Genomic DNA, 24,195 nt, shown 5'->3' with positions numbered 1-24,195 from the left:
TCTGAGGTTTGATAAATGTTCAAATCAGTCACCCAGCAGGTGAGCTCGCTTCAAGTTCACAGTTTTTATGTGATTTTTAATTGTGGTTAACATGACTTCCGACAATTTTGCAAAGCAGTTTTATCTCTTAACATCAAAGAGTAACAGTAAGAGCGAGGGAGAGAGAGTTAAAAGTTGCCTCAGAGGAGCAACCCACCCCGGAGGAAACCACCTTTGAATGTTCATATTTGACACATAAACATGATTTACTCATAATCTCTACATAATAAAAGGCATTGCTCATCCAAATTGCAGTAAGAGGCTGCAGGCTCCTCACCTCACCAGTTCACTGTGTGCAAAAATGGTGCCTCAGATCTAGCTTCTGATACTTTTCTAACATCTGTTAAAATCTAATTACCCTACTTTCAGCTGCAAGCAACTATTACTCAAGACTTCCTTTGAGAAAAAGACATCCTGATGTCTTACTGTCTTTTTCAGCACTTCCTGTCTGTGATGCTGCAGCTTAGGTTAGTTATTTAACATCTTAGACTGACTTGGATGAGTATAAACACAAAAATGATCTGATCTTAGATGGGACTGTCCATTCAGAAAATCAAAACCTTAGAAGACACAAATATGGAAATCACAGAGAGGATGGTGAATGTTGAATGAATTTGCCTCGTGAATTAAAGAGCTTGTCTGTTCAGTAGCCTGGCATGAAGAGCCACATTACAGAAACAGTCCTCTTCAGCTGCTTTATGTGTCCGCTCGCTGAAAAGGAGAAAAACATGAATCAACTTTCTGTGTCTGTGTTTCTGTGCCAAACTGCTCCGGCTTTGTCTCGCTACAGGCAGAAGAGGATGATGGGTATGACCCCCAATGAGGCCGAGCTGGTCGACGTGGAGAGCCACTATCCCACCGACCGCGTCCCGATGGAGATGAAAGAGAAGTCTGTGGCCGAGAACCTGCTGGACAAGATGTCGGAGACACAGTGAGTGTTTGTCCCTGCTGCTTAGAGGCAGCATGAGGAAGAGTTGATGTGGCTCTACTTGTTTGCAGAGGGTTGGATTAACATTATTGAATAAATAGTGCAAAAAATAAAGTCTACATTTTAGATTAAATTTCAAAGGGGCATCTCAGTTCAAACTCTCTATCACATGCTGCTAATAGTGAGATTTTAAACTTGACAGCTAATAATCCATACAGCAGTTTAAATCAGTTTAAATGACTGTAGCATAATACTTATTAAATCTTTTGTTCCCTGCAGCCTCAATTTAACTCAAATTTGAACTTCAAACTGGCTCCCAGCCACAGCAACTGGTGTTAACTGGTACTCACTGAGCAATTATTATTCCTTGTTTGACCAGACAGTTCCTGTAACTGTGGCACCAGAGGAACTAATAACTAGAAAGTCCCTTTTTGTATGTTCCTGTTTGGGTTCCTGTTGTCTCTGAAGAATTGTGACTATCAGTCCAATTTGACAGAAGCCTGGAAACAAAAACTCCTCAAATAAAGTGCATTTCTTACAGAGAAGAAAACAACAACAACTCAGTTGTCATGAGGATATTATTAAAAGAAAACTCTCCAGCAGTAATTGGACAGTGGGGAAATAGTCTTCTCTCTATTACCTGCTGCTCTATGCTCAAAGCTGAGAACATGACTGGTCTGTCAAAGCCGTTTAAAATCAGATCTGTTCCCTCTGAAATCGGCGCTTCACTCTTCACAAAGCTCTGTAGTAGTAGGCACAGTCGACGTCAGCCGTGCACATAACCGACTCAATACTAAGCCCAGCGACAAATACAGCAGGAGATGGAGAAAACCAGGCTCACTGGACTAGAGAGCTGAAGTGATTGGAAGAAAGCACAATAGAGCAAGAAGGAAATGAGGAGACAGAGAGGAAAAGATGGAGTCAGCACTGCCACGCTGGCAGGAAGGCTCTCCCCTGGCATTTTGCCAACTCAGAGGAAGGGGGGGGGAGGCGGCGGTGGAGGGGTTGCACATCGGAAGAGAGAAGGGGAGAGCGAGGGCCAGAGGGTTATCGATGCTGGATGGCTCCCGCCCCGGACGACGGTTAAAGAAAGACAGAAAGAAAGAGATCTGCAGGGAAAGTTAATCTATCCTTGACCCCGTGGCCAACTACAATGTGTTATCCTCAACAAGAGGCGAGTCAAACAGAGAGAGAGGGGAGGCCAGGGAGAGGGCAGGAGACTGTCTAACTTCATCTTGTCAGGAGAGAGGGAAAAAAGTGAACAGCAGAAATGAAAAGGAGATGCACTGTGCACAAGCAGCATCCTGTGGATGTAACCACACTGTCGGACTCAAAAAGCCTGCAGAGCAGTCTGTAACAAAGATGTTATAATTCAGTTTTTGCCTCTCTTAGCGACGATCACACAGTTGGATCTCTATCTCCGATGCACAGTTGCTTCATTCACTCAGCTCCATTCATCCCCCCTCTGACAATCATCTCTCTATTCCCCTCACTCACTCCCACGTTCTCCCACACACTTGTACCCAGTAACCCCCACACAGCCCCTTCCTCAGCGGACCACAACACAGTGACCTCACCCCCCCATCTGCTTCTCATTGGTCTCCCTGTTGATGAGAACAAGGCGACCGCACCATTTCATTGGATTAAGCAGGGAAATCCAGGGGAAACCCCTCCCATCCTTTATGTTCATAGCAAAACATGAGTGTCCAATTTCCACAGTCTTGCCTGCATGTTGCATCAGACAAAAACATGCTTAAATAGACATTTCCGCCGCGTTGGAGCATTCTTGAGTTCGGATTCCCTTTTGCAGACGATTTTGCTGGAGAGGCAAACCAGAGCAGATAAAGTTTTAGACAGTCCGGAGACAAAATAGTTTGAGATTTTCATCAAATCTTCAGCAGTTGCAAGTTTGATTTTGATTTTCTAAAACAGTTTTATCAGATAGAGGTGCAGCTTTTTGATGCATCTCTCACTTTTTTGATCTTTTTTTTTTTTTTTGCACTTTTTTTTTCTCTTTTCGTTGCAAAGTTTAGAATATGTTCAATTGCATCTTCTCTGAACACAATAACATTACAATCAGCTTTGAGTTGGATCAGGAAAAGCATAGTCACTTCAGGTTCCACCGGCCCAAAACACAGTTAACAATCAGTCGAGCAAGAGAGAGAGAAAATGCTACTTAAAAGGAAGAGGTGAGCTCGATGCTGCAAGATTGCTCTGTTGTCTTTTCCTGTGCAGGAGCAACATCACTGACGTATGTCTCTGTTTTTTTTTCTTTCAGACCAACAATTGTCGCAGACGAGGAAAAATGGTGAGTAAAGTTTTTTTTTGCTCCCAGTGAAGAGAAAGGTTATAATAATAAATGTTCTGTATGTGCACATGAGCTGACCTGACCTTTGCATGCATCTCTTATGCTTGGGTGTGGTCAAACCACAACATTTTTGCATGAGGTAAAAGCGCATCAGATACTCATTACAACATCTTTCCGTTGAGTTGCTAAAGAGACGACACCCAAATAACTTAAAAATTCTCACCATAGTCTATGTTATAAAGTGATGCTCGAATTTTCTACTTCTTAATTAATGTGCTGCCCCGTGAATTATCAAACTATGCAGTTCATTCAGTAGGTTTTTAATGTTTTTTTTTCCCTGAACAGTTCTGGTGCTTTGCAACCCATCTTCTTTATGTTGACTTGTCGGGGTCTTCAGACTGTACCCTCTGTAGCTCTGCCGTGACTGGTGCTGAGAGACACATGTACTTTTGTTGTGGGACCTCCCCAGAGGCTCCTCCCGTCGTCCTTTTCATATTACTCCCAACTTTTTTCCTCTCAGCTCCTCCTTCATCTCTTTGTGTTATATTGTTCCCTCCTCCTGTCCAACTCCTCCTCCTCCTCTTCTTCCTCCTCCTCCTCACTTTCTGGATATCTTCAACTCTCCACCCTGCATCTGTCCCTCCTCCTGTTCATCCTCACGTTTTATTTCCCTCATCTGCACTATCCATTTCATCTCGAGTCTCTCTCAGCATCAGTGACCCCAGAGACCACTGCAGCATTTCTGCCCTTTATTGCTTCCTTTAATATGAAATATACCAAGGATAGATCCCTTTTCGTTGAAGCATTGCCAGGAATGTCTATCTTTATTCAATTCTGCAGAAAAGGACTATTAGCAAATGCATAACAATGCAGTAAACAGTATAACAAAATATCAATTAACTCATTCCTCTTCTTTGTGCCATAGCCAATCCATCTTTTCGGCGGTCGCCTTCTACATGAAGCACCTTGGGGTTAAAACCAGAGCGGTGGACAGTAAGAAGTCCAGAGGAGGCTTCTTCAGGAGACAGCTAGTAAAGGTAACCATCCCTCTCCTGCCGGAGAAACCAAACCAATAAATAAAACAGCAGTCAGACAGGTCAACAAATGCACTTCACTGTTTGTCATTAAATCTTTATGGGGTACCATTTGTAGCTTTGCTGCTCTTACATGTCTTTATAATCTGAGCTTCTTTCTTCTGTTCTACTTGTGTTGCTTTCCAGAATAAGAAGGATGAATCCACCAAGGGGAAGCCCAGGGGGGTGTTTCCTGGCATTAGCTGGATTGCAGGCAACAGTATGTATTTGCTTTTGAGACTTAGCAAACATCACACATGAGCCCCATCACATTGTTGTTGTATCTAGTCGTTTATTTCTGACTGTTTTCCAAATAATTTGTTAATGTATTTTTTTAGTGGCATTTAAAATGACTATGTCGTGTGATTACTTATTGATGTCCATGAATGGTCCACATATGAGAACTTGTTGTCCTGCCCTTCTTTCCCGTTACAGCTGAGGTCAAACCTAAAATGGAGGCTGAAGGTACTAGTCGTCTAGAGTTCCCACCCCCTCTTTTATCTGTAGAATGGTCCCATCCCTACTAATCAACCCATAAGCATGTCTGCATGTCCCAAGTCAAACTGGGAGGGGATGCGGGCGGGGCACTGTGTAGTTGATGCTATGTTCCCGGGTGGGTGTTTGAAGAGTTTAGTCTTAACTGTGTAGTTTGTAATCATCAGAAAGCCTCACACATCTCACACTTGTTTCATACACTTGTTTCAGAGTTGTGGATGTTTCTCTCATACCAAACTAACGCTTTCATTTACTGCAGAGGCCCTGATTGCACCATACTGATCTTGTCTGTTCGTCTATCTCACAAACCCCTTTGTGACCCTTTTGTTTCTCTGTATCTGATTTATCAGTAGCTCTGGTCCTCTAAACTTATCCTTCTCGTCCCTCCTCTTCAGCGGAAAAGGAGAAAGGGACTCAGGAGCGAAAGTGTCCGGCTCCTGCCAGAGGCTCCTTGACCGACCCTCCAATCCTGTCCATGCCCAGCAGGAAGTCTGGTTCAGGCGGAGGCCCCGCCGCCCTACCTGGGCTAGAGGCCCCCGATGTCTCAGGCAACAACATCAGCACCACCAATAGTCCTGACTCTGCACTCGGTGATGGTAAGCCTGCTCATCCTGTAGTGTGACATCAGGGGTGGACCACTGGTCTGTTGTTTTAGTTTGTAACAATAACCAGCTGACTATCCTGGAGTACTTGAAACTGTAGTTAACCCCCCTAAAGAGTATCTATTTATACATAATTGGTGCATTCAAGTGGACATTCAACTCTGATATTAGCCTCTTTGTGTGTACTTTGTTTTTCCACTTTATGGTTTGTGTCAAGTTTTTTTTTATTTTTTATTAATTATTATTATTATATATGTGTGTGTTTATTGTCTGTTGCTTCAATTTTTAAGAAATTTGACAAACATATTTGAAAAAAACGATAACCAGCTGATGAAGTGATGGAGATAAATGTTATATTTTGACAGGAGCTTCTGTTACTTAAATGAAATAGATAAATAAACATAATTCAAACTGTAGCTGAAGCCACAAAATCTGGATCCTGAACAACACATATCTAAGTGTAATAATTGCTTACAGCTCTATAAACAGTATAATACCACTATGTAGTACCATTTGAAGTGAGAGGTGCATTTTGCATTTGTTTGCATGTGTTACGCTTATGTAAATATCACATGCATATAGATGTGTTTTATTCTTATATTAAAATGAAGATGGATAATGAAGGATATACAGTTGTTGATTTAGTGGATGAAAACACCAAATTGTTTTCACATGTTTCTCTGATCTTCCAGCCCTCTCAAGCAATCGCTTAGAGCCTCCCACCCTGACAGATGGGGGCGATGTGTCCCCTGTCGGGCTGGTCGGAGGGCCGCTCATCGGGGAGCCCGCCTCACCCAGCGACACCCCCACAGAGGAGAACCCGGAGAAAGACAGGTGAGGAGGAGGAGGAGGAGGACGGAGACGGTAATAGTGAGAGTTAGCACGTAGGAAGTGAGATCATAACCGCAGTGACACAGTAAGAGAGTATGAGCAGCGACAGGATTAGAGATTGTAATCAGATTATAATCAGATTGAAATGGAGGTGTCCAATGTAAAGACTGTATAGAGCCAACAACCAGGGGGAAAGGAGGGAGGGAGGGGGAGGGAGGGGAGGGGAGGGGGGCGGCTAAATGTGTCAGGCTGAGGGAGCGTGGTAAAACTCCCGCAGCGGTCTGTCCCTGCTGTGTGCAAGCTTCTGTCATGCTGCCCGTTGCTCGCTAGCTAACAGAGCCTGCGGTTTTGAGAAGGATCCTCAACAGGTGAACTCGGACCCGGTCTTCCCTTCCAACCCTTTTGTCTTCCCTCTCCCTCATGGCCTCGTTCCCTCTTTTCTTCTCCTCGGCACGTGTGCTTTCCTCCTAATATCAATCTGTCCTCTATGTCTCCTGTCTTAGTGTTTGTCCTGTCGTGCATCTTCTAATGTTCATTTAAGAGTTTCATCTTAGTTTTTGTTGCATACAAACATTGTACAATTCTTGTTCTTTTTTTTTGTTTTGTTACGTTTTTTCGATTGGTTTCAGGCACATGTTGGAAATGTACTCTGGTGATTTGTTCTAGGCTGAGACATTTGTATTTGTTATGGTTATAGATGAGCTTCCGTGCTTAAGCTTTCTACCCAGTAAGCAGGGTTGGCATATTAAAAACAAACAAAAAAAAAGTATATTTAACTTTAAAAAAAAAAAAAACTTAGTCAAAAGTGAAATATATTGCTAGTTTATCACTTCATATCATTTTTGCTGCTTGTCCCTTGTGCTTTTCAAGGTGTCTGCATCTGTTGTGGCCAGGGCCCGTCCTCTGTCCTGCTTGTCTCCACAGTCAGTGTGTGCAGTTACATGTTGTGCCAGGGGCTTTGGCGTCATATTTGGCAGCATACTCCTTGATGGCGGTTTAGAATATAGTTCTTTTTTTGGGGGTGTGAGCATTTGCATGTTGTGGTTGTTTCTTTGGCTTTTTACAATAGCTGTGTGAAGGTGGGTGTGTAACGCTGTGGTGTCCCGTGTTTTTACAGACGGAAGACAAGGTGGGTCTCAGCGCCTTGACAGAGTCATGGACATGCTTCAGGCCTTATACTGATCACATGTCACACACAACATCCCAAACACAGAGCTCTGCACTCACTCATCCACACAAACCCCACACTCTCAGACGTGTGCATCCATGCTGATACACAACACACAAACACACCATGGCTAAGTATATTAATGAGCTTGTAAAGGAGGTACAATTAGCCTGATTGTTGAGCTCAGTTGGATTATGTTTAGTGGATGATTTGTATGCACGCTGTGTGAAGTTGGAGGAGACCTGTTGAGACAAATGACTATTCAAGTTTCTTAACCAAAAACATTTGGTACATACAGTACGCTGAGTCGAAGCAGTGCATGGCCTCCCTTAACATACTGTTGTTGCCAGTAACTCGTCTGTAGTAACTCATATGAAGCATACTCTAAATGATTCATTGTCTAACTAATATATGCATGTCTGATGTCATGCATATATAAATGTGACTCATTTTCTCTCTTTCTCTCTTTTGTTGATGTGATTTTTTTTCCTTTTCCTCTTTTGACAACTACTTCTCTTGTGTAAATCCTCTCTACCTCAATCTTATTTGTCCTTCTCATAACATAATGCCTGCCCTAACTCACTATATACAATTGGGATTTTTTTAATGCTGTCCTTCCCTTCAACAATGTTTTTTCTTTACTTTTGAAATGTCCTCGTTTCCTCCTTCCGTACTTTCCGTACTCTTTTTTTCATCCATCTGTCCTCTGTTGCATTTGTTCCCTCCTTTTTTTCTATCCCAAACACTCCTTCACTCTATACTGTCCCTATCTTCCCCCCTCCCTCTTCCCTCCTCCCTCCCTCCCTCCCTTCCTCCCTCCCTGCCTCCCTCCCTCCCTCCCTCCTTTACTCCCCCATCCTCTCCCACCTTCCCTCCCTACAGTAGGAAAGTGATGCGTAGCGAGAGTGCTCGCGTGGACCGGCACTCATCTCGTCGCCGTGGCTCTTCCAGGGCCAAACAGTCCCGCTCCCGTAGTGATGTGGACCTCCAGCCGCTCTCTACCACGACAACAACACCCGCCCCGCTCACCCCCCAGCACCTCCATCCGTAAGATGGACAAACCCCTTTCTCAAAGCCTCTGGCTTGGAGAGGAGCACAACAGGGACAGACAGGATGCCAGAAACTAAGAGACGGCGCAGCAGTCCCGAAAATAACCAGATGGCAGCTAAACTAAAATGATGGGCAGTAATGAGATTATTATTGATGGAGCAAATGTACCTGGCTCATGCAGAACTATTGGGTAGATCACTCAGGAGGCATATTTAAATTGGTCTTTGTATACGCGAGTGGCAGTGGGTAAGTGGATAATGTGGATAAGTACAATTTATTTCTAAAGGGCACACGTCTGTTGTCTCCTGTGAAATGAATCAATCTGGCTGACAGGTTTACTGACTCACTATTGACTGCTGTGACCGACCGGGAGTGAGTAACAGCACTCTCATTCTCAGTGCCGGGTCAGACACTAAGCTCTTCAGGGGAATGCTTATTGAGTTAGGTCAATATGGAGCATTTGGTAAACATGAAGTGCAGCCCATTATTAAGGGTTTACTTGCTGTTAGTTGACTGTAAATGTCAAGGCTCGGAGGGGAACAGTAAAGGAGCCAGAGTAAGCCGAGAATTGTTCATTCAGATATTTCTAATACATTTCTCCATTTTTATTCCTTCTGACCGCAGTGAAGCTGTTTTTATTGTATGGAGCTGCTTTATAAAAATCATTACAATGGCACCTCCTGTTATCAGGGAGGAGCTGCTGGATGTTTGCAAATAAAGTGCTAGAGTGGTAAAGCACCAAAGCTCAAAAATGAAACCTGAAGAATTGTGCTATTGTGGATTTAAGTGAATTTATTTGTAGTGGATTTAAGTGAATTTATTTGTAGTAGAATAAGAAGTGAAACATGTGATGGTTTGTAGGAGAAAACTGCCATAGCTTTTGAATTTGTCCTATTTCATTATAGTGTTTCTCTTAAGTGCAGCTCAATTGAACCTAAATCATTACTTGTTATTTGTCAGTCTGAGCTACAGCAGCAATTGGTCTGCCTGATTTTGCAAAACAATATTGATCTTAAAGTGCAGCTGATAGCAGTCTTTAAAGGTTCTGTAAACAACAACTTATATGATATATATATAATCCTGTATTTCTAAATTGTAATAATTTGTTATCATAAAATTGAAACCATACAGCAGAAGTTTTCTATGAAAAGATATGGTGGTGCAAGTGCATCCCAAACCAACAACCAAGTCACACCCACTTTGCAGGTGTTGTAATCTTTGGTTTTGGTATTAATATCCATCTTGGGTGATCCATTCACAAGTGGACAGTACAGACATGAAAACCCCTGAGATGCATTGAGGACACATTTGACATTCACTTAGACCACCTTCGGAGGTGATCAGGGTCACTGTGACCACATTCTTTAAATCGAATGAATGCAATGGGCCACCTACTCTGCTGCCACGCAGTTTCAGAATTGATCTGAAAGAAGCCTTAAAAGTCAAACCCTAAACCTCTGACAGAGAAAGATACAACCAGAGCACAGGTGGAGTTGCCACAGGGACTATCTGCTCAAATCCTGGGCAGCTGGTGCTTCGTCAAAACATTCAAAAGTTTTTACCAGCTCCATCTGTCTGTGTCTTTACTGGCACAGTCATTTATTTGAACATGGTCCCAGTGGATTAGTCCAAAACTAAATATCTTTCCCAGTCCAAAGACTGGATTTAGATGCTGGCAGACTGGTACAGCTTCTAGTGGCAGTGATGATTGTTTGCAGAACCTTAAATATGAGCTCCTACTTGATGTGGAAGCTAAGCTTCAGGAATAGCAAAAGGACATTGGCAGAAAGCTCAACTAGAAACCGGTTAACCACCTGGGTCATATTTAGTTTAAGTTATAGTTATCAATCTAAAGATGTTCCTTTTCCTTCATTACTCAGTGTCGATGGACCAATTTTAGTTCCTGAAGGACCTGGCCACTCCCCAACCACCCCCTCCCCACAGGTGGAGGAGCTGGACCCACGCCTCCTGGAATTCGAGCAGGACCCACCCAACTGGAGGGAGCAGGCCCCCGCTGACGCTCTGTCCAAACTCAACAAGAAGGAGACCAAGAGGCAGGAGGTCATCAATGGTGAGGAGAGGAGAAACCAGGCAGCACATGATAAGAAGGAAACAGATTTGCAAATAAGATGAGGCTGCAGGACAGGTGGTACATGGCTCATAACTGTACAATACCCTCTGTCGTCTTTCAGAGCTGTTTGCAACAGAACATGCCCATGTGCGAATGCTAAGTGTTCTTCAGACGGTCTTCGCCAAGCCCCTGGAGAGAGAGGAGCTCCTGAGCCTCACTGAGATCAACACCATCTTCCCCAGCTTGGAAGAAATCATCGAAATGCACAGTGAGTGCTGCTGCATACAGACTCCTGTTTGTACCCTCCCCAAAGTCAGACACATGAAATTTGGGCATGCCATCCACACAACAAGAAAACATTCATGCACCGAATCCAAAAATTGTACCCTGAAATGAATTTGGAAAACAGACTGAGAAGACGCTTGTTTATTGTGTGTGTGTTTATAGCCACTGATGAAAATAACTGCATGTACCAGTCTCTCTGAACATCCTGTAACTGGGTGCACAGTAGAGAATAATACAGAAATAAAAAATGATGACATCGATTAACAGACAGTGTTTCAGCGCTTGGCACTTTCCACTGTATTTGAAAAGTTGTTTTGTTTGTTTACTGTGAAATCAGGTAGCTTCTATGAGAGCCTGAAGAAACTGCGAGATGATGACAACTTCATAGTCAAATCCATCAGCACCACAGTGTTCAACAGGGTGAGTCATCGTCATCTCTCTCTTCTCTTCATATCCTACTTTTTCTCTCGGCTCTCGGTGTTTGTGTGGGCTTTAGGATGATATGTGTTGACAGTTTAATTCACAACCAAATCTGGCAGTAACTGTACCAAAATCTGACTTTGTTATTTTAACAAATACTGAAAGCTATTTATCTGTGAAAGTAAAATATTGCTTATAACAGCTACGAAATCATATTAGGTGTCAAGCCTGTATTTTTTCCAGCTCCGTTCTTCCCTCCGCCCGTATCTTTATTCCCCTCATTCTTTACTTTTGCATTTCAGTTTGGCGGCACAGAAGGGGAGTGGTTCCAGAAATTGACAGCTCGGTTCTGCAGTCGCCAGTCGTGGGCCTTGGAGCAGATCAAGACCAGACAGAAGAAAGAGCCACGCTTCAACTCCTTCATACAGGTAACACACAGACACACACATCAAACCACTCTTTCTCTCTATCACTCACCCACACACACACACAGAGATGTCGGACTGACATGTTACCTCAAGCATCGCAAGCACAGTGGTGATGGGAGAGGTGGTCAGTTGCAACCTCGCTAGATGCCACCTACTTACTAAAAGTCCTTCAACCATCACACAACCTTGCTTAACACTAAACCACACCCATAAAATGAACCTGAAAACTATCAAACAACCATTTCAACCTGTGGGTGGCTCCCAGTTGTCAGACCACACAAATATAGTTAAAACAAAGGCACACACACATGAAACAGACTCAAAAAGAATTTCTTTTAGGTCTAACTCAAAGACATGCATTGATGCACTCGCAAATGCAAGTTCATGGAAGAAGTCACATAAGTGGTCCCATTCGCGCACTCTCATTCTGACTGTGTGTGTGTGTGTGTGTGTTTTAATCCCAGGAGGCAGAGAGTAAGCCCCAGTGTCGCAGGCTGCAACTCAAGGACATCATCCCCACAGAGATGCAGAGGCTGACCAAGTATCCGTTGCTGCTGGAGAATATTGCTAAGAACACAGGTGTGTGTCTGTGTGTGTGCATGCGCTTGCATCGGTATGCGTCTGTCTTATTTGTAAATACACTTTTGTGACTTCATGTTTTCAATGTTGACAATTGCCTTAATTATGCTGATCATCACAATGTGAAATTTTGTGGACATAGTATATAGTGTCAGAATTTTTTTTCTTTGGAAACATGTGAAAATAATCTGAGGGGAATGTCGGCAAAATAAAAGACGAAAAGCGAAGCAGTCCTCACACAAATTTACATTTACATGTATAGGACCCCCTGGAAGACGAGATGATGCATCTCAAGGGGTTATCCCATAATAAAATTTAATTTAATCACATTGATTCATGATGTAAGTATGATAATGTCATTGCCCAGCGTTTAGTGTGGAAAATGTCCCTTCTACCTGGGTTTGTCAAAAAGACAGAGAATGTGACACATGAAGAGTACATAACATACTCTTAGGTGAAAACGTTGTCACTGAGACATATGGTTGAAACGTTGCAAGATAAATGTGGACAACTGACTTAAAACACACAAGCAAAACATATGAACATTTGAGCGATCGATTACTGTCCGTCCCCGACTCTTGTGTACACTGGTGATTTATGGCTTTGGTGTGAGGCTCTGCTGTGAAAGCTGTATTTTCCTCAACCCCTGTGTTTTCTGTCTCTCCACAGAGGACCCGGCAGAGAAGGAGAAGATCCAGCAGAGCGCAGAGTGCTGCCGAAAGATCCTCAACCGTGTCAACGAGGAGGTCAAAGTGACGGAGAACCTATTGGTGAGAAACACCCAATCCATCATTCAACACACTGTTAGGTAGTGATTGAGCACCAATTGGAGTCTCGTAAATTCATTTTGAGACCTCTGAAGGTCTCTCTGGGTGTTCTACTTCAGAGCCGTGCCGCCTGTCCCCTGTCTGGCCCCCTAATCTCTGTCTCTGTCCTCAGACTCTGAAGGACTACCAGCGTAGATTGGACACATCAGGGCTCAAACCAAGTAATGAGCTTTATACTGAATATAAGGTAAAGTTCTTTCAACAAATTTTTTTCTTGCACACCACGTTGCAGTGGGCTGACATTTTTGTTAACTACATTTTTTTCATTACACTCCCTCCGTCTTCCCCAGAGCATCGACCTGACTCAGAAGATGATGCTGTACGAAGGTGCTGTGACTTGGAAAGTCACAAAAGAGAAAGCAATTGGTAAATACACTGTTGCGTATGTGTGAGACCTGCACACACACACGCGATGAATCTGAATCTGAAATCATTGATGTCTTACTTTATCAGCAATGGCAAAACAAGGACAGACATTTCTTAGACACGTTAGAATTTGCCGAACCTTTTTTGAACTACTCCTCGAGCCAGTCGTACCAAGCTCACTTTAATATTTATAACACTTATTTAATAGGATAGCTGAATAGAAGGAAATACCTGGGCAAGCAATTTTTTGGTGCATTCAGAAAACTATCACAAGAATTTCAGCTTTCATTTTCTTTTTCAAATGTGTAGATTAAAGCTTGCTATGAAAGGAAACCCATCTGCACGGCAGGGGATTTTTTTATGAGTTCTTATAAGCCCTTTGACTTCCTTTTTTCTATCAATTTCAATTTAATTTCCTAAACCTCAATTCAGTTCAATATGGGAGGACTTCAAACAGACGCATCTGACCACTCAGATAAACAGATGCGCACACAGCAGATAGGGAAGTAGGGAAAGGGGAAGTAAAGCCACACTTTTAGAAACAAAAAGGCTATAGCTTTATAAATAAATCTCAATTCTATTCTACCTATAGTAGTTGAGAAAACAAGTAGCAGACGACCTGTCCTGCCCTCTGCTGTCTTTCCCTTCGCTCTGTCTGACTTCTCCTCCTCCCTGCCTCTCAGAGGTGCAGTGTGTGCTGCTCGGGGACCTGCTGGTGCTTCTGCAGAAGCAGGATGACAAGATGGTCCTGAAATGCCAGAGCAAGAGTAACATCGCCATTCAGGAAGGCAAGCAGATGCTGAGCCCCATCATCAAGCTGGACTCGGTCTTCCTCCGTGAGGTGGCCACAGGTTAGCCGCACACAGCAGGAAATATCGCACAGGTCACTTCCAGCGTCAGATGAGTGTCACTCAACCTTGTTGTTTTTTTGTTTTTTTTTACCTGCTTTGCCAGATCGAAAGGCCTTCTACGTGATATTTACCTGGGACAGCGGTGCTCAGATCTACGAGCTGGTGGCTCAGTCTGTTGGTGAGAGGAAAATGTGAGTGTGTGAAGAGAAAATGCAGTTAATGTGTTTGTTTCAGTGGGTAAATCATAGGATGAATTGTAATTTTATTTGTGTGCGTGTTTTTAGCTGGACTGAGGTGATAAAGACAGCAGTGGACGATCTGAAGAAGAGTGGAGCACCCATGAGGTTAACTCTGCCTCCTGGAGGAGGAGCTGGCGGAGCGCCTTTCAGTCCTTCACCGTAAGTGTGTGTGTGTGTGTGTGTATTAAGTCGTCTGTTAAGAGAGCAAGATGTATTCATCGGTTGCTAAAGTTCACCCATCTCTGAATGCGTCTTTTCTTTTCTCATTTTCTCCCTGTCAGACTGACGGCACCTTTGAGTCCGACCGAGAACGGCGGCCTGAAAAGCAGCGGCGGTGAGAACACAGAGCTTTATCAGCTCAAGATTTAATAAACAGTGCAAATTTGTTATTGTAACACATTTCTGAAAACCCCAAGCCAAAGTTAAGCCTTGTGTGCGTCTGCAGATCGAGATAAGGACAGCTTGACGGATGACAAGTCTTCAGACCCCAGGCACAGGCTGATTGATTTCCTGTCAGACAAAGGCTTCGACTTGATAGGCCACTCCAACAGCGATCAGGAGAAGGTTGCCAACAGTGCTTTGGATGAAGGTGAATGAGGGTCTAACCCTGTACTTCTGTAAATGATTTTCTTTTTCATAACTATCTCTCTTGTCTCTCCATTCTTTCATTGTCTGTCCATCTAACAAAACCACTGAATCTGTCTCATCTGTTAGTCATGTCGCTGAAAAGGCTGTTGATTGGCAGCATCAGCCTATCAGAAGACTCACAGCCAGATGAAGAGAACGGAGAGGAGCAATCACAGAAGCCCAGTCCAGAAATGGATTGCTGTCAATCAACAGGTATGCTGCTGCTGTGTTCTTTTCAAAGAAATAGTTTTGACTCTGTGGGAAATACACTCATTTGCTTCCCTGCCAAGAGTTACAGGAGAAGACCGACATTATTGCTGCTCACACGCTGGTAGGAGAACAGGGACAAGTCAATTCAACAGGGTATAGCTGCTTTGTTTCAGTGCACGTTTATTGGGGGCAACGTGACTATTTCTAGGCTTTGAGCAAATCTCTTGTGGTCTTGTCGTCACCGTGACAGGCACAGCTCATGCACAAGAGGTTGTTCAGCAGACAAGCTCTGTAAAATTGCAAATTGTTGTTAGTTTTCTGTTTTTGTGCTGATAAAAGAAACAAGTCAGAAGTGGACCGAAGTGTTATTTAATGGTGGATTGTTGATAGCCAAGACAAGTCTTAGTTTACCATACAGCTATAGTCTGTATGCTAAACTAAGATAACCCTCTCCTAGCTTCAGCTTCATATTTAACAGACTAATGTGTGTGTGATAATATTCCCATCTTACTCTCAGCAATAGAGTGAATCATTTTATGTCCCAAAATTTTGCAACCATTTGTTCAAAAGCCATACTTCCCTTTGGTAGCACTCTCTCAGTTGCACTGCTTCAGGAAGGGAGAACTGAGCGTACATCGTCTCAAACTTACCTGCCTGATTTTTTGAATTTAAAAGGGTTATTAATCATGGTGCACTTTTACATTCCCCAGACCAATGAAGAGTGAAATTCCGCAATATGTTTGACCAGGAAGCCATGGGATTCAAGATTTAGTGTTCAAATGCGTAGATTAAAGACATTTAGTGTGAAATATCAGTGTTACTGGTCAGACTTTTTACAGAACAGATTCCTGGCACATTTAAATCAAGGTTTTCTATCCACAGAAGAAAACCAGACCCCAGACAGAGGAGCGGAGGAGGAGAGCGACAACACTTGTGAAAAAGAAGGTGAAGGGACTAAAGGAGAGGAGGAGGAGAGCGGCATCAGCGCGCCCATCAAATTGTCCCAGGAGAGGATGGAGGAAGTGTGCAAGAGGCTCCAAAGTCTGGAGGAACATATAAAGAGATTACAGGTGAGGGGACGTAAAGAAAGAAGTAGAGAGAGAGAGAGAGAGCACAAAGAATATATAGAGAAACTGTGAGAGGGGAGCAGATAGGATGACAGGGACAGATGAAGATAAGAGGCATAACAAAAGATGGAAGCTGACTGGAAGGAGCCGCGGAGCTGAGGATGGAGGATTTCACTGAGGATAACTTAAGTAAGGAGCGAGCCGTGGCATACTTGGGACAAATGGGGCCAAAATGGCACCAAAGAGAAACTAGAGAATAGAAAACCATTTAACCACTACTGTTATTGCTTGCTTGAAAATTGCATTGTGAAATTGGATGTCTCTGAGAATGGCTATTATGTCCAGCGCTTGCAATGGGATGTGTCACAGAAGCAGCAAGGGAGACGAAGAGAGGATGTTAAGAGGGGAGGGGGTTGAATTGTGTGTTTGTGCGTGTGTGTCTTCGTGTGTCCTCAGTTCCAGAGCTGATATTGATTTGTGTGTTGCAGACGGTTGAAGAGGAGCACCACAGGCTGCAGGAGGCCCTTTCCAAGTTCTCCCTGGAGAGAGGCAACTTCCAGTAAGACACCATCACGCCACCTGCTGGCCACTAGGTAAGACGACTGAAAAGCTATTGAGAGACTACAGTGCAACTTTACTAAAAAAAAAAAGAAAAGAAATGGAATTATAAGTATTCATCATCACGGTCCAGTTTCTGAGTTGTTTTTTTCAGGCTGCATACAACCTACACAACCTTCATAAATAAATATAGGTCAGCTTGTATGTAGCCTTAGAGGCAAAGCTCTGGAACAAGGGCATGTAATTCATATGCTGCTGCTGGTCAAACTTAATTGCTGTGGAAGTGAAGGTCACCTACACCAGCAAATCAAACATTTTCATCATCTCTTTTCTAGTCTCATCTGTGTCTCTGCAGGACACTGCTTAGAATGATTTTAGTGAATGGATCTAATTAAAAGCATAAAGATGTGAGGGACAAAAACTGGAATATGAGAAGTGAAGAGGTCGTTCCTCCACATTCCCATTATAAATTAAGGCCTTGTCATTATTAGTTCTTTAACCTAACACATTATCGTATAACATTTAATCTTTCTCTGTGTTTTCTTCTTATAGATTTTTACTGGTGCTGGTTTGGAGTGCATGAGTGACTTTCAAAGGCTTCCATGGAAATTCCTAAGCTTTCATAAGTCATGCCTGGACGCTTGCTGCCTTATTTGTTTGTGTCACAGCTGTTTGCAGCCAAGAGAGTTTTTTTTTTTTTTTTTTTTTTTTTTTTGTTCTGCCTGACGGAAGGGAGGGAGGGCTTTGTGCTCAGTGCAGTGGAACATAGCAGGTGTGTGCATGTGTATGTGTGTCTGTTTGTGTGCATGCTCGCTAGAGATGTGTACACAAAAAAAAGAAGAAAAAGTGAGACATCCTACTTTTGAGTGGGCGTGTCATATTTGCAGAGGGATGCCAAAAAAAAAGAGAAGAAGCAATATTTTGCTGTAAGAGAAATGCTGCCTAACATAATTTAGAGATTGCAATCTGCTGTAACACACATATACACACCAAAGATACGCCCGCTACAAAATAAATTACATTGTTGCAGTAGCAGATGTACAATAATGGAGAAATCCTGTTTGCTTGCCAGTTTATACCAAGTGGAATGTAGCGTTTGAAGATTTATTAAAGTACTACTGCCGATAGTATAGTGTTATTTCTAGTCTGTGCCAAAGTACCACAGAGATGCACTTTTTTCTGATCAATACATGTTTAACCCACACTGTTGTTGCAGCAGTTGGGCTTTACATCACCATTGAAAATAATGCATGCAAGAAAGTGTGTGTATGTGTGTTACAAAGTTTTTAATTAAGGATATGCTTGTCTGGAGGGTTCTTACTGTAATTAGGTCACATGCAAACATTTATAAATAGTGGCACTAGGTAATCATGCTGTTAATAATGGAGACTTGTTTGTATGTACCACTTTTATTTATTTAGTCCTGTTAGGTCAGTGAGTTGCCTCATCTGATGTAAAACTGTTACAGCACTGGGCCAAAAAAAACAGACAGAGCAATGTGTTGGAGAAAAGATGACATGTAAGGAAGAGAAGTGAGAATGTGGAGCAAAGATCGAGGTGGAGAGCGATGAAGGCAGACGTTGGGATGAGGAGGGAGTTCAGAGGTTGTTGTTGTTGCTTTTGGTTCATTTGAAACCAGCTTGAAACCAGGTGGTCATAAGAAGATGTGTAGGAAACATGAGATTAGGATTTGCACTTAGAAAAGTGTAGGTAGACAAACACACACACACATACACATGCTCACACAATACTGACAGCCCAGTGTTACAGAAGTGTTAAAACAAATTTGTTCAGTGCCAGTGTCGTTTCTGTAACATCAGCTTCCCGCAGCTCCTGATCCCAAACACAGACTTAAGATGGAGTTATGAATTGTATTATATTACATTAAATTCACGAGTTATTGTTGAAAGAAAAAAAAAAAACTATTCTTCCCTGGTAGCAATATTTGTATCAATATGGAGCTCTGTCTTTGTATTTTATTTAGTAGTTGATTGTAAGTATACTTATGATGATATGATTTCTAAGTAGCAGCATAACTGTGGCCATGCACACAGGACCAAAGACATAACAAAGCACCGTTAGATCCTCATACAAGCTGTCGCTCTGTTGGCGCGTTTCATCTGTATATAAGCATGTCACTTGATGCTGATGCAGGAGAGTGATGGTGCCGTAACTTAGCCCGCATTCAGCCAGCTGCTCTCCCTCTCCCTCAAACTCCAAACACGTGGCAACTTAGGTGGAGGGATTGCTAAAGCACATAAATGAACGAAGGATTGGTCGTCAAGAAGAATGAATGTACAAGAATAATGTTAAGGCTGCTCTGGCATCACGAACAAACCCAAACTAGAGCTGTGACTTCCTCTGCACACTTGAGTGAATTTCACCAGCATGAAATTAATTAATTAAAAGAAAAAAGCCAGTGTGATTGTCACAAGCTTGTTTTTGTTTCTGACCTGGACACAACACTGTTAACACTTCTGGTGCTAAATTGAACACATGGGACCTGTTCCAGCAGCAGAGGAAAAAGAAGGACTAAGCAATAAAACAATGCAGCGAGACGAAGAAGGAAACATTGATGGTTTGGAGGAAGGAAGACTACAGTCTCATTCCAGCATCACTTTTAACCCGTACTGTTATCACGATCACTTCCTGTTATGTATTCTCATCACTGTTGCCACAACAACAAATGCCCCTGCTGACCCCTACTGAACCTCAGCATGAAATCACACAAATGCCAGTGCCATTAGTCTCTTGAGTGTCACAAGATGCTAAATTATGTACGTTTGTGTTTGAACTTTACTGCCACCTCCCTGTGCCACCTTCAGACTCTTTATCTTGAAGGAGAAAAAATGTAGAGGTAAATTAGATGACCTAACCCCCCCCCCCCCCTTCTTTTTGTGTTAAGTTTATTTGCTATACACCTTTTCATAACACGCTCACCTCTTGTGATAGCATGATCACCTACCGCACAGGTTGTTGTTTTTTTTCCATATGTTGTGTATTTCATTTGATGTTCTTTAAACGGGTCGGGGAGGTTATTTTTTTTCAAAAAAAGCTTTTGTAATTATGTACTATGCATTTGGCTGTAATGGTGAGAGAGACAGGACTTGTCTGTAACTTGTCTATGCATGAACACATTTAACAATTATGCAAATGTTGTAAGCACGGTGTATTCTTCAAAGGGCGAGTTAATGTGCAAACCCACGCGGCGTTGTGGTCATCCAGATTACCAATGAGATGCGTTTAAAGAGATAATCTCAACCAGGGATTTTTTTTAAAGAGTTAAACTGCAGTGGTCAGCAGGTGATACCCTGTTAACACCGGCTTACAAAGATACCTTCACTCTTCACGGCCTGAACGACTACTACAGGCACTTCTCCCTCTCTCTCCTCCAGATGCTTTTTTCTCATGTATTCTATATACAAATACCTAGATGTATAGAAAATATATTTATAGAGTGGTGCCTTGTTCTGATTATCAAGTGGTTTGATTCATAAAGGGCTCTTGAATCTACAAACACAATCACTGTTGTTTCGGTGGACTGTCTTTCATGGAGGATCTCTGTGAGAGTCGTTAACCGAATGACCAGTTGGCATTGAGGGGATCATACAAGGATTCTGATTGGTTGGTTTTGAGGTTGGGGGCTTGGCCTACAGCACACTGTTTTGTGTCCATCTCCATTACAGCAATAGGATTTGAGCCCTCCACCTACTCTGCCAGCCAGCACCCTGTATAGAAAAAGACACTGCTTCTTGTCATGCAGGCATCTGCCATTTTGTCTCTATAAACGAAGAATATGCAAGAACTATACTGTGTATTTGGGTTTTGATTTTTATTGTGTAAGAGGCTCTTTAATGATGTATACTTAAGGAAATTTGTGGTACGTTTTGTTTTTTAATTCTTAATTTTTTAAATAAATTGGGGAACTCAATACCTGTTTTGTCATGTTATAAATTATTAGACAGTTATAACTTTATGATGTGATTCATATAACATTGTTTCCGACTGTATTAATTGTGGATGCATGTAAAGACAGTGTTTGGATATGAATTGTATGAGGACTCTCTCATACTCTGAACAATATAGTGATTGAACCATATTCTGTATCTATATCCCTTTGTTAAATATGCATTCTAAAAACACTGTCCTGACATTTCAGACAGATCAATTTCAATATAGTCTTTAAATGTAGATATAACTTTTATGCAAATGTGTGACAGCCCAAATTCATTCAAGCATAAATCCTGACTAAAAGAAAAACAGGATACCAGTGTGTCTGCACACCAGCAGTCAAGACAACAGCATTGTGTAAAACATTTTTTACCTAGTTTGCTTTGGTAATTTCTATTCTTGAATCCAACAATTGGGAAGAAAATGGCAATTACTACAATCTTTGTTCTCTGCAGCTTTGTGGGTGAGTTAGCTTAATTTTGTTTAGACACTAAAATATCTGAATTCATCTTATTAGTATATCTTATTAGCAAAGTGTTTGTATTTGAATAGAGGCAGTTATCCATAGGGGAAAATACTGTAGGGTATTTCTACATGTTAGCTCAGTGTTTGTATTAAAATATATGCTGTAACTTTAAAAAATGTTTTACTTTTAGCTCTTTTGAGTTCTGCTTCAGTGAACCACATCTCCTGCCAGATGGTGCTGCTGTTATGTTGCATATTTGCTGTGTTAATCTTGTTCAGTAATGTTGTACATTGACAACTTGCTTTAGATCGTTGTCATTTGTCTTTACCTTAAATGTCAAGTCGAATAATTAACATATCTCTTCTACAGTGGGGATTTCTACCAGTGTGGTGAAATTTTCTGGCGACAGGCCCTTCCTAGGTGTGTCGATCTCTGACAAAGCTGAGCTGCAGTGCTGCTACACCTGTCCGGGCAAGAAAGATCCCACCTGGGTCAAAAGTTATAAGAAGGGCAACAAAACCCTTGGTCCACTTGGTGTCGATGAGGAGCATGTGGTTAAAGTCGAACACGACGATAAGGGAACGTCGTGTGGCAACCTCACCCTCAGTTCAGTCCAGCTCACTGACACTGGGATGTACCAATGTTTGGTGAATGATACCCACCGTTTAACCGCGTCTCCTGGCACCTACCTGCAGGTCTACAGTGAGTGTGCCTTCCAGTCTGAAATGCCAGAATGTGTCTATGAAATGTAGAGATGGAATCAAGTGAGCTCTAAGAACCACTAACACCACATAAACCATAATAAATCCTGTTAACCTTAGAGTCTATCTAAGAACCGTGTGAGTGGCAGCATCCTTGCATATCGTAGCTCAGTTAATCTTCACATCATCAGGCTGGTCTCATTCCAGACTACTGCCCAGTCGTTTACTTTAAATAGCACCAAGATTAGATCGAGTTGCAATCAAGCTAATGTGTCGAGGCATTTGTCACACTGAAATACCACTTTGCATCATAATCTCATTAAACACAGATGGCAGATGTGGAAATGTAAAACAACCACTTTAAGTCCTCTGGGGATTATGTGTGAAATAACCTGCATTAGTTTACAAGATCACTATTACTCTTAACTAACAATACTATCGATTGTTAATTAATCTGTTGTATATGTTAGACAGTGTTCTTTATACTAAATAGTCTACAGTGATATAACATGATGCCTGATTCTGTTTTATAAGCTTCGGCTTTCACCTCTAAACTCTCTGTGTGTGTGTGTGTGTGTGTGTGTGTGTGTGTGTGTGTGTGTGTGTGTGTGTGTGTGTGTGTGTGTGTGTGTGTGTGTGTGTGTGTGTCTAGAGCCTCTGGAGAAGACATTCAACCTCAGGGAAAGCACCAAAAACAAGATCCTGACAGCTGAGGGGGTCTTACTGTTACTGACTGTCTTGTTGCCTTCTGTCCACCTTATCTTCAAGGTTAGATGGTCACATCTTGATATGTCTGACTGTATGTTACCATACTCTGAGATCTGTGGCTCTGATGTTGAAGCAATTGTATTTCCATAAATTCTCAACAGGGGGTTAACCTTATCGCATATGAGAGGAAACCAGAAATGATTGTAATCAGTGAAGCAGCCTTTTTATTTGACTGTTCCGAGCACAGAGCATCACACATAGCCTCTGAAAGTTCAATATTTCCGAAAGTGTTTCTTGGCTCTCATTGATGGGAAGTTGCACAATTACACAAATTTACCAACTTCTGTTTTTCCCCCCCTCACAGTCAAAGAAACTACATCAACTGGAGAAAAAGAAGGCTGTGAAGGAAGAGGAAAACATATACCAGGTGAGCTTTCAATGAGTCATGTCCTCTCTGAGTACTGAGTCATTTTGCTGAAAACAGCATCAAAGATATGTAGGAACATGTTATCTTGAGTCACTAGTCGATTCAATGCGATTATGTCTCATTGATTTTTCTGTGTTTTCTTTTTTTTTCTTTTTTTTTTTTTTTACAATCTTTCTTATCTCATCCACCAGGGGCTAAATCTGGAGGATTGTTGCACCACATATGATCAGATTGAACGGTCTCAGGCACAAGGCCCGTACCAGGATGTCTGCAACATTATGGAAGAGGAGGAGGAGATCCAGCTGGAGAAACCTTGAAAGAGGAGGGAGACAAGGACAGGAAGAGTGTCCATTTTGAATCTATTTTGAGAGCTTCAGTTTAAGTTGTGTGATATTTGAATAGCAGGCTCAGGGTCACCCACTCTGAAAGTTGGTGAGGTTTTTTGTTAGCTTTAAAAACAGCATTTGACAAAACAGTCTTTTCTCATGGTAAAAGTCTTGATAACTTTGATGAGACCTAAATATTGGATAACATTTAAAATTGTTTCCTGTTTGATACATTCACTATTTTTTGTAGATTTCTAAAAACAATGGCGTGAGTGGTCAGCTCAAAAATCTCTTCTTTTTTTTGGCAGATTTAAGATTTTGAGTTTATTATCATCTGCATTTTGAAGGCCCATTATAACCTTAATGATATAATATAGACAACCCTTCAAGATCTTATGAAACAAATGGGATTTCCTCATAGTCATAGATTTAGGTCACAACTCTAAAATAAGAAGTCCAGGAAGTGTGCAAAAACAGAAAGATCCAGAAAATATCCACTATATTAGATCTTGTGATTAGATTGTTTTGTTATGTTTTTTTTTAAATGTTCATTAAAATATCTGTCATGTTCTAATCTATATTTCTTGTACTTAA

The 24,195-nt window shown here is 42.0% G+C and overlaps 2 protein-coding genes across 11 annotated transcripts in view; both read left to right on the top strand.

The window, feature by feature from the left end:
- The window catches only part of arhgef1 (Rho guanine nucleotide exchange factor (GEF) 1), a 42,410-nt gene extending 21,463 nt beyond the window's left edge, over positions 1-20,947 (top strand). For 5 of the 10 annotated variants that reach the window (XM_083989111.1, XM_083989109.1, XM_083989107.1 and 2 more), the window contains exons 7-32: positions 830-970; positions 3,246-3,275; positions 4,201-4,312; positions 4,496-4,568; positions 4,784-4,813; positions 5,239-5,439; positions 6,138-6,279; positions 7,394-7,405; positions 8,327-8,491; positions 10,375-10,565; positions 10,687-10,833; positions 11,188-11,270; positions 11,573-11,698; positions 12,163-12,277; positions 12,947-13,047; positions 13,217-13,291; positions 13,395-13,470; positions 14,154-14,321; positions 14,425-14,512; positions 14,606-14,719; positions 14,842-14,894; positions 15,006-15,149; positions 15,275-15,400; positions 16,280-16,467; positions 16,953-17,057; positions 17,575-20,947. In XM_083989111.1, the coding sequence (XP_083845237.1) occupies positions 830-970; positions 3,246-3,275; positions 4,201-4,312; positions 4,496-4,568; positions 4,784-4,813; positions 5,239-5,439; positions 6,138-6,279; positions 7,394-7,405; positions 8,327-8,491; positions 10,375-10,565; positions 10,687-10,833; positions 11,188-11,270; positions 11,573-11,698; positions 12,163-12,277; positions 12,947-13,047; positions 13,217-13,291; positions 13,395-13,470; positions 14,154-14,321; positions 14,425-14,512; positions 14,606-14,719; positions 14,842-14,894; positions 15,006-15,149; positions 15,275-15,400; positions 16,280-16,467; positions 16,953-17,027 (2,776 nt within the window). In that variant the 3' untranslated portion in view covers positions 17,028-17,057; positions 17,575-20,947. Of the gene's footprint in view, positions 1-829; positions 971-2,769; positions 3,157-3,245; positions 3,276-4,200; positions 4,313-4,495; positions 4,569-4,783; positions 4,814-5,238; positions 5,440-6,137; positions 6,280-7,393; positions 7,406-8,326; positions 8,492-10,374; positions 10,566-10,686; positions 10,834-11,187; positions 11,271-11,572; positions 11,699-12,162; positions 12,278-12,946; positions 13,048-13,216; positions 13,292-13,394; positions 13,471-14,153; positions 14,322-14,424; positions 14,513-14,605; positions 14,720-14,841; positions 14,895-15,005; positions 15,150-15,274; positions 15,401-16,279; positions 16,468-16,952; positions 17,058-17,574 lie in introns of those variants that run through there. The other 5 variants (XM_083989113.1, XM_083989116.1, XM_083989108.1 and 2 more) reach the window with 4 other exon arrangements.
- Positions 20,948-21,336: 389 nt separating this feature from the next.
- On the top strand, positions 21,337-24,151 carry cd79a (CD79a molecule, immunoglobulin-associated alpha). The gene is made up of 5 exons (XM_083988874.1): positions 21,337-21,436; positions 21,809-22,141; positions 22,793-22,908; positions 23,213-23,275; positions 23,467-24,151. The coding sequence occupies exons 1-5, from the start codon at positions 21,397-21,399 to the stop codon at positions 23,590-23,592; spliced, it is 678 nt and encodes a 225-aa protein (XP_083845000.1). The 5' UTR covers positions 21,337-21,396; the 3' UTR covers positions 23,593-24,151.
- Positions 24,152-24,195: the final 44 nt, after the last annotated feature.

Source organism: Trachurus trachurus, assembly GCF_905171665.1.
Source record: "Trachurus trachurus genome assembly, chromosome: 16".
Taxonomy (NCBI): domain Eukaryota; kingdom Metazoa; phylum Chordata; class Actinopteri; order Carangiformes; family Carangidae; genus Trachurus; species Trachurus trachurus.
Note: the sequence above shows the minus strand (reverse complement) of the source record. Positions and strands in the feature narration are given on the sequence as shown.